The sequence below is a fragment of the Lampris incognitus genome, chromosome 4 (assembly GCF_029633865.1).
Source record: "Lampris incognitus isolate fLamInc1 chromosome 4, fLamInc1.hap2, whole genome shotgun sequence".
NCBI lineage: Eukaryota > Metazoa > Chordata > Actinopteri > Lampriformes > Lampridae > Lampris > Lampris incognitus.
This window is the reverse complement of record NC_079214.1, coordinates 10,726,493-10,736,112: the sequence shown is the minus strand read 5'-3', so window position 1 is coordinate 10,736,112 and position 9,620 is coordinate 10,726,493. Positions and strand designations below refer to the sequence as shown.

The 9,620-nt window shown below is 41.3% G+C and overlaps 1 protein-coding gene across 1 annotated transcript; it reads left to right on the top strand.

The window, feature by feature from the left end:
• Positions 1-231: 231 nt before the first annotated feature.
• sult5a1 (sulfotransferase family 5A, member 1) lies at positions 232-4,594 on the top strand. The gene is made up of 6 exons (XM_056279111.1): positions 232-524; positions 1,107-1,318; positions 1,921-2,047; positions 2,213-2,310; positions 2,614-2,794; positions 2,979-4,594. The coding sequence occupies exons 1-6, from the start codon at positions 386-388 to the stop codon at positions 3,107-3,109; spliced, it is 888 nt and encodes a 295-aa protein (XP_056135086.1). The 5' UTR covers positions 232-385; the 3' UTR covers positions 3,110-4,594.
• Positions 4,595-9,620: the final 5,026 nt, after the last annotated feature.

The following is a 9,620-nucleotide window of genomic DNA, read 5'->3' as shown; positions in this document are numbered from 1 at the left end:
TCTTCAACAAGTGGGATATATTTCTATGCAATGACCATGGATTTATTTGGTATTGTTGTTTTAATGTTTTCCGTCCGTGGTGAAAAAGAGAGGGATCAATTTGCATGTTGCTCAATTCTTGGTTGTCTTTATTTATTTATTTTTTATTTACTTTGGGCATTCACATAACTCTAGACAAGACTTGAGCAGATCCGCCCCCAGGTCTCATAAGAGAGAAAAAGAGAAGTGCCCTCAGAAAGGCAGTACAGACACAGAGTCTCAAAAACAGACAAGTAAGCTAGACAGGCTAGTGGCTGCCAGATAAACAAGTACAGATAGGTAGGAAAACGAGCGGACGGAGAAGGATATTGGGCTATACAAATAAAATTGATTTGACTTGACTGACATGGCCAGTCTGGATGTCACAGAGACCTTTCATGGCATTGCTTACCCTGGACACCTGTGCACCAAGGAGACCTTGCAGAATGCTCTCAGATTCCCATTCCAGGACACGGACATACTCATCGCCACATACCCCAAGTCAGGTGAGAAGGGAGAAGATTCTGAATGAACTTGATCCATCGTGGAGACTGGCTGGAATTTAGATGATGATGTGGCAACGTGTCTCTGAGCAGACTTTTGTTTGCCAATGATCTACTTCATAGTTTACAAAGGGAAGCATTCATTAGTAGATATATTCCCATGCCAACCTATGGGCATCTTAGAGGCACCGAGCTTTAATCACATCATAGCAGTGAGCAAGTGTTATACGATAGCAGGGCCACAGGAGAACAAGGGCAATTAAATGGCAAATTGAGTTGAAAAGGGGCGAAAAATAAAAAAGGGAGTTCATCCAACTATTTGTTGGCCAGGACAGAGAAAATTCTGTACCTTTCGGGCTCAGCTCTCATAAAATGGGCATAGACAGTAGGCTTCCAGAAGAGAAACAAAGAGTATAGGCAACAATGCAAATGCTAATTTGACTTTGCAGTTAGCCTGGTGTAATTACGTGAATTGCCCAGAGAACCGACACTAAGTAGTGAAAGGTTTTGACTTTACTGATTGTGAGCATTATTATAAGTCATTTCCCATGCACCCCTGCTTGCCCCCTTCTCCTCCCTCTGTAGGGACCACATGGATTCAGGAGATTGTAACTCTAGTGTGCAACAGAGGCGACCCTCACTTGTCCCAAACTGTTGAAAACTGGGCAAGGGCACCATGGCTGGAGCATTTCTATGCTCCAGCCTTACTGGAGACCTCCTCCCAGTGCCCCAGAATCCTCACCACTCACCTGCCCTACCATCTGATGGCGTCCGCACTGCAGGGCTCCAAAGCCAAGGTCAGTTTTTCACCGTGTCAGACTGATGAGCACAGCGCTGAGCAGGGCTACGTTACTATAGAGGAGCATTAGAACCAGACAGGACAAACATTCCCAGAGAGAGGAGTTTAAATACATATATATATATATATATATATATATATATATATATATATATATATATATATATATATATATATATATGTATTTAAACTTTGTAATTTGTGAATATTGGGCTATACAAATAAAATTGACTTGACGTCTACAAGCAAACAGTGCAGGAAGGAACTGAGGGAATGTTCTGAAGTACAAAAAGGTTTTAAACTGTTGTCTAGGATATATAAGATGCAATAAAAGACATAAGCATAAGCTTACACATATAAGATTTTAGAGACTTAATTTTAAGCATGACATTTTGACTTTATTCTTGAGACTCAATTTTGACTTTATGCTCTACATTTTGAGTTTGATCAAGAAAATTTCACCTTCTTTACTCGTAATTTTGACTTTGATCCCAAAATGCATTTTTCCCCTTCCCTCTGAATCCCCCCCCCCCCGTGTTGGTCCCAATATGCTTCTGTACGTTAAAGGGTTTCAGACTGTCGGTGTCATTCTGCCAACAGGTGATCTACGTGAGCAGAAACCCCAAAGACGTGGCGGTGTCCTTCTACCACTATCACAAGCTCGCCAAGTTTCTTCCAGAGCCTGGCTCATTTCAAGATTTTCTAAATGCGTTTCTGGACGGAACGTGTGAGTTGACTGGGACAAATGTTTTTGGTTTATTTTGGGTGTCCAATTAAGGTTTTCATGTTGCTCTCAATTCTGCTCCCAAAAAATGCTGTTTTTGATCATTTTAACAGTAATATTTAAAATTTCACATTATTTTCTTTTTTTTATAAATCATTATTCCATTAGTGAATTTTGGCTCCTGGTTTGACCATGTAAAAGGATGGATTTGCCCGACTGTGGCTGTGGACAATTTACTTCACATAACCTACGAAGAAATGAAACTGGTAATAACACGCTTAATTATAGTTAAACTTGACAGACTCTCAAGACTTCAGACAGAACTGTAGAATATCAAATATTAGATAAAATATCCTCCACAAATTATACTCGTGAATGAATATGCCAGCACCAAATCCACGACCAAGAATGGGTTTTCAGATGAAGCAGAGGTTTATGGGGTGAAAACTGAATTGCTTACTTTAAATCGGAGAGACCAGAAGGTTGAATTCCAATTCAGGAAAGATTTAATGAGATGTAATGAGTGGAGACATGTGGACAGCATGACCTCCCTTTTGTACTGTCGCCAGGACCTTCGTTCCTCCATAGAGAGGGTAAGCTCTCTTTTGCAATGCCCCCTGGTGGAGGAGGAAATGAACAGCTGCCTGAAACACTGCAGCTTCGACAGCATGAAAAACAACAGGATGGTGAACTATACTTCCGTTGCCCCGGAAATTATGGATCACACCAAGGGCAGTTTTATGAGAAAAGGTGAGTCTCTCTCTACCTTTTTCTGTTCTCTTATTTACTTTCCTTTGTTCTTCTACTGTATTCTGTTGTATGGCATATGATTCTATTCTGCTGTCTAATGCTCTGTCTTATTAATTTTCTGTTCAACATTGTCTTGCTTCATGCCCTGTGATATACCTGTAACCATTCCTCATCGTTCTCTTAGGTAAGGCTGGTGACTGGAAAAACCTCTTCACAGATGAACAGAGTCGTCATTTCGATAGCATCTTCAGATCCAGGATGCAGGATTGTTCCCTTAACTTTGTTTGGGAGGCGCCCACTGAGGATGAAGACTAGGATCCGCTCAGTTCACCAAATCAGCCTGAGGTGCTGAGCGCCCCTGCAAGTGCATTCAGCTTCATCACACGCCGTTTGCATCGTGTGGGCCGTGGCATATACAAAATTACCTTCGTTTTTGTGTATCAGTGAATTTGTGTGCTATGTGCGATCAAGTATAGTCTCCAATTCAAGTTTCTGTTCAGTTTGCAGGGTAAAGGTGTGGCAAAAACTATCAGCTTTTGTTCCTTGCTGGAGTCAACCAGGTTATTGCTAGATGCATAGGGGACGGGAAAATAAACCCAAACTGAATATTCATCAATGTTTTCACTAAATAACGATATGAATAAATGTCTATTAAACTGATTTTTTTGTATGGGTAGTCCACCACCCTGCACCTGCTCCCGCTATGGTGCAGGGTGGTGCATTGAGTAAGAAGACCTCGTTAAACTTCAAGGGCTGCAGCTCAACACTTTCATGAACTTCCCCCCTGCTGGTGGTGATAGTGGTGGCGGGCAGCTGCTCTCACTCCATTTCACAGATCACAGTATACTTCCTCCAGTTTCCATTGTTCCAGCTGCACTATGGGACAGCCACCTGGACTGTTTTGATCTCCTGTGTGTGCGAATGTGTGCGAGTGTGCTTGTCTTTCTGCTGTCAGGTGCTGTGTCTCACCATGTCTGCAGAACTGATCAGTCTTCTTTCTGCAAAATATGCTTGCTACCACCGGATCAACCTCTAAATCTTCTCCCAATGTGATAATCAGGGTTGGACTAGGAACAAAATTTGGCCCTGGCCATTTCTGTCTGGACTGGCCGCCTTTTTCCCCAGTTGACAACGGGCAACCCATCTCTCGGCACACGTATGCTACAATCCATAACTAGAACGACCAAGACGGTCGTTATGACCGTTTTGGATTTTCAAACTTTCATAACTTTGTGGGGAAAAAAAGATACAGACCTGCTGCTCCCTGAATGCTCCTAAAACTCCATATATTTGCATTAAAAGGAGTTTTAGATCTATTGCACAAAAAAAGTTTTGATAAGATCTACCTAAAACGACCATGAGTGGTTAAAAAAATGACCGCACATAATATGCACGTGATCGTGCGCATCATGTCACTATTTACAATGTGTGTTGGTCGCATCATTTCCTTCGCGAAGTTCATTGCTCTGTCCTAGCGTTCTCCAGTGCAGAGTAATAGTCTAAATTTGATTTTTGCCAACATGTCTGGTTACCAGGGGCGATTCTAAGATCAAACCTTTAGGGGGGCTCAGCCCCTTATGAGAATTACATGCATACAGTGCCTTGCAAAAATGTTCAATCACCCACGTGTCCCAATCCCAAAAGTGAAGAATAGATTTATACTCTGTCGCTTCAATTTTCGAGTGGCAGTGATACTGTTCAAGCCATGTTTAGAATGTTACGAAGAGTCTGTGCTGAGACTTGGAAAATCCTATCTGTACATGTGAAGTACAAGCAACTTGATACAGCTCAAACTGACTTGCCAATGTGCAGACAACTAACTGCGTGTGTGTTACTGTAATTAAGAGTTGTCAATTTGTTCAGCTGCTCTCTGTTGACCATTTTAGACCTGTTAATAAAAGCATTTCCTCTTATGCATCAATTATTCAATTATGTGACTACAAAGACATCAACAAATCTGAGAAAACTTACCTTAAATGTTGAGCCACAAAACCATCACTTGGTTTACAAAGGTAGAAAAATATTGACTAAATGAAAAAAAGTTTAAAAAGTCACTTTCTTCATGAACTACTAGCATCAAAATAAAAGATAATGAGTAAACAATAACTGAATAAACAAAGATTGTTTTAACATTGGCTCAGTTCACCCTTAAACCCGACCCATCGTACCCTAAAGTACAATGTCACTTAAGCTGTGTCACCCCACCTTGAGGGTGGCAAATATATCAAACACTTTTTGTTGACTGACTCTCTCAAGCAACTCCTTCTTGATTGACATCACAGCCTGGTGCTGGCGTCTACTTTGCCCCATGGTCCTCCTGAGCCAGGTATGGAGCTGATGCAAGGCACTAAAAGACCTTTCACAACTACAGCTGCTAAATGGTATGGTCAAGGCAACCTGAATAATAGCTTTCAGCGAAGGGAACATATCAGAATCCAGTAGGTTGTACACGGTGAGCATGTGTTGAACAGCACCAGCCTCTCTCTTGCACCTCAATCGTTTTTGGCAAGCATCCCTTCCTCTAACTTAAGGTCAATATGGTAATGCAGTGCCAGTTCTGACAAATGTGGCTCAGGCAAGAAGTGGTCTGAAGTTAGACTGTATGCCTGAATTCCATCAAGCAATTCTTCATTCACATCAGAAAAACGCTTCTCAAGTTCAGAGATCATTCTGTCCAGGCAAGGAAATAACAATTTCCTTTCGAGTTCTTCTGACTCTGAAGAACCACTGATTTTACCATCTGCACCACAAGTTGACTCAACAACAAATCCATCCATTCGCTTTGTCTTGCGCCTCTGTCCAGAAGATGGCTCTGGGATTGCTATCTGGTTAGCCTCTCATAAGGCCTCTGTTCTGGCATGAAGATCATTTCTCCTTAAGGGAGTCAATCACTGCATCTTTATATGTCACTGCTTGGGAAAGATCAATGGTCTCCTTCTGTAGGTATCTGTGTAAACATGCTGTTACAGACAGGAGAGCCCTGAAAACAAACAGCAAATACACTGAGGAGAATTTACTAAGTTTTGCCTTCAATCCCACTGCCATAGGTGTGTTGATGGTAGAGATGATGGCACTGATGGCAGGGAAATGGTCAAGCCCTGCATTTACTGAACAAAGCTGGCATGCCCAACATGTGTTTGACAACTGCACAAGTTCACTTGGCTGCAATCCTAACTTGCTTTGAGTGTCTTCAAACTTATGTTGGTTCACAAGCAAGACGCTAAAAAAAGAATGGACACTTTCCAGCATGCTAAAAAAATTCTGTGGCCTCAGAAACCGCTCTGCATGTGTGACACGAAACAAGATTCAACTCATGTGCATAACAATGCACATACATTGATGACTGCTGCTCCATCGTAAGTTTGTGCCACACATTTCAACTGATCAATTCCTTTCTCTACCAGTTGATTCTCAAATGCAGCAGTTACTGATGTAGCATCAAAATGTGTCATCTCTGTAAGGGCTAGGAACCTCTCCTTCACTGTACTCTCCATAGAAACATACCTCACACAGTGCCAACTCTTCCGTCTAGCCATCTCTGGCTTCATAGCCATAATGGCATACATCTGTGATTCCCTCATCTCTTCGACAATAGTTGCAATTACCTCTTGGGAGCAACACTCTATCATCTCATTATGACTGGCAGAGGTAGGTGCTGATTGATGGGAGTGTACACCTCTGCAAGAAAGGATCAAACTGTCTCAAAAGTGTCATGCACTCAAGGAAATTGCCCTTATTTTGGCTTTCAGCTGTTTCATCATGACCTCGAAATGGTATTCCTTGCTTCCTCAACATGCAAGTCACCGCCACAACACATTGAAGGTACTCTCTTCTTTTACTAATTTCAGCAGAACTTGCTGTCTCTATCTGCTGTACAACACCGCCTTGTGATAGACTTGCTTTGTAGCTATTCCAGCAAACTACACTGTCCTTGGTGTGATTGGGTGGTTTCATGCTTTTGAAACATGTTCAGTGCTTTTCTCCAATTCTTAACTTCACCAGTCACACAAATACCTCCTTTTTAAGATTTTTACCAAATACCCAGCAAGCGAAGCAGAAAGCAGCATTTTTCCTAGTGGAGTATTCCAGCCATTTAAAACTCTGAAACCAGTTTTGTTGGAAGGCTCTTTTTTGCATGCCAAACTGATCCTGTGGGTACTGAGACAGTTTTAACTGTTTAGGACCTGTGTCCTTATACCCTAAATCAAAACAAACCTCTTAACATCCTGCTGCTTCAGCTTGATGGTCAGTAGGCTGTGCTCTCTCTGTCTCTTCAGTTGTCTCTCTAGTCTGCTCTCTCTTTCCCTCATCTCCTAGACTCTCCCTGTTCTCTGTCTCCTTTTAAACTGAAATGAAACAAATAACATATATGGTTAAATAGGATAGTGTTTTAACCCCAGCCACTGAGGATGCACAAGCCAGTGCATTCTTAGTGCCGGTCCCAAGCTCGGATAAATGAGGAGGGTTGCGCCAGGAAGGGCATCCGGTGTAAAATCTTTGCCAAATCAAATATGCAGATCATAAATAAGATTTCCATACTGGATCGGTCGAGGCCTGGGTTACCAACGACTGCCACTGGTACTGTTAACCAGCATGGTGCCAGTGGGAACTATGCTACTGTTGGGCAAAGGAGGCTTGATCTGCTGTAGCAACCCCTAATGGGAGCAGCCAAAAGTAGTAGTAGCAGTTAAATAAGATGGTGTTTTAATGAAGATGTCATGTTTACACTGACATATATTCAAAGTGTACTTCTGGAAAGCATTTTATGTGGGGAAAAAACACATAGTATCCATGAAATGCATATAAAATTACATTGTGAATGGAATGCTTTTTTCTTGGCTTAAGTTACTGTTTTGCCACTATAACAATTTTGACTTCAGTATCTGTCCACTTTCTTACCTGGTTCTTCTTCCTCCTGCTCTCTCTCTCTCTCTCTTCATCCTCTTTCTCTGCATCCTCCACTCTCCCTCTTTGCACTGACAAATAAACCAAAGGTAAAGGTCAGGTATTTAGCAGACGCTTTTATCCAAAGCAACTAACAAAGACACAAACAAACAGAGTATTTGCGGTGTAAATAAATGTCAGGGAAGGCTGGGGAGAATACACATTTAATAACAGTATATCAATACACCGCTTACTGATGTGAATTCATTGTAGAGTCCACTGCAATGAATATGTGCAATGGAGCAGCTGCCTTGGCCTTATAAAGGGTCTTTCTTGACTACCTGTCCATTTTCTCACCTGGTTCTTCTTGCTCTCTCTCTTTCTGCTGACTCCATCCTTCTCTCCCTCTCTCCCTCTGTGCTGTCAACCAAAAGGAAACGTAGCAACCAAACAGAGAATTTATAACCCAATAAAAACCAAATGGATTGCTGTGGGCAATATAGTGAGATAACGTCTTTTTGACCTTATGCTGCTTTCAAGTGCGTGTCGGACTGGTCGGGTGATAGTTTTCTCCGAGTGCGGAAGTCGTTCACACGACTTGCGTGCATTCAAGTCGGTTTGGGTCGGAACCCGGGAAGAACAAAACGCCTGCTCCGTTCATGGCTTCTGCTAGCGTACAGCAAATACACCCAAAGCTGGTACCAGTACCTGTATGACGCCGAAGAGGAGAGGAAACGCACACGGCGATTATTACATATTTTATCTGGCCAATTATTCCGTTTCTTGAGTCTACCTGAATTCCTTTGATTATTCATCAAATGTTTCAACAAGATATTATCAGCTCACCCTCTGCCTTATCTTAGTGGTCTGCCTTTGTTGGTGAAAAAATTTGGCTTTTACCTCATAAGTTCCTCTTGACTAATAAAGTAAAAGAAATATCTTTCAAAATTATTCATAGATTCTATCCAACTAATCATTATTTGCAGAGACTTAAGAAGGACATTGATGCGAGTTGTTCTCTCTGTGGTTTGTTTAATGAAACATGGGTTCATTTATTTTGGTCTTGCCCACACGCTAAACAACCGTGGAATAGGTTGTCTCGTTTGATTATTGATCATATTTACCCTCATTTCCCCCCCCGAGTTGGAAAAATGTATTGTTCGGATATACTGAATTTGATAGGAACCTCGATTCTCAGTATTATTTAATCAATTCGCTAATTATCTTAACAAAATCTTATATTCACAGATCTAAATTCTCCAGCAAGAAACCTAATTTTCCTGAGCTGTCTGCGTATATCAAACAATATATTTCATCAATATCTGACAGTGAAAATAAAAAAAGCTGTAAAAACATATATAAGCACTTTATGATTTACAAAATATTGAGTTATGTATGTAATTTTTTTGTTTTACTTTATACAATGCCCCTGGCGTATTTATGTTAATGTTTATGATAACGTAACCGGTTAATTTCTTGCCCGGTGCGGGATTCGATACGAGGTGTACTGCACCACAAGGCGACGTCCCTAACCACTCGGCTAAAGGGTCAGACCCGTTAGCTGGGGGCTAACGTGTCTTATTAGTAGTTTACAATAATATATGTGTTAATGTTGTATACATTTGATAACGTGACTATTGTTGATTGACATTGTTGTATGCTATTTTTGTACACTTTTGTTAATAGTTATTTAAAGCTCGTATATCCGATAAACCCGACACCACTTGAAAGCACCTTTACTCTCACCTGAACCTGGCTGTTTTCTTTTTCTTTCTTTCTTTTTAAAAAAAAATCGTCTATCTATGAAAAAACAGACATTTCCAATGCGGGATTGTTCCAACGCTTCAATCCACTGTCCATAAAAGTACTGTAACATCGGTCAGCTCCTTAGCTGGAAACTGTGCAAGCCGGCTAGCTTAGAGAGCTAACGTTAGCCGATAAC

Bases quoted from the DNA above. Each gene is read 5' to 3' on its own strand.
- sult5a1 (XM_056279111.1), top strand. From the start codon at position 386: ATGGCCAGTCTGGATGTCACAGAGACCTTTCATGGCATTGCTTACCCT. The intron at 525-1,106 runs GTGAGAAGGGAG...CTCCCTCTGTAG, and splicing joins CGCCACATACCCCAAGTCAG to GGACCACATGGATTCAGGAG. The intron at 2,048-2,212 runs GTGAGTTGACTG...TTATTCCATTAG, and splicing joins TGCGTTTCTGGACGGAACGT to TGAATTTTGGCTCCTGGTTT.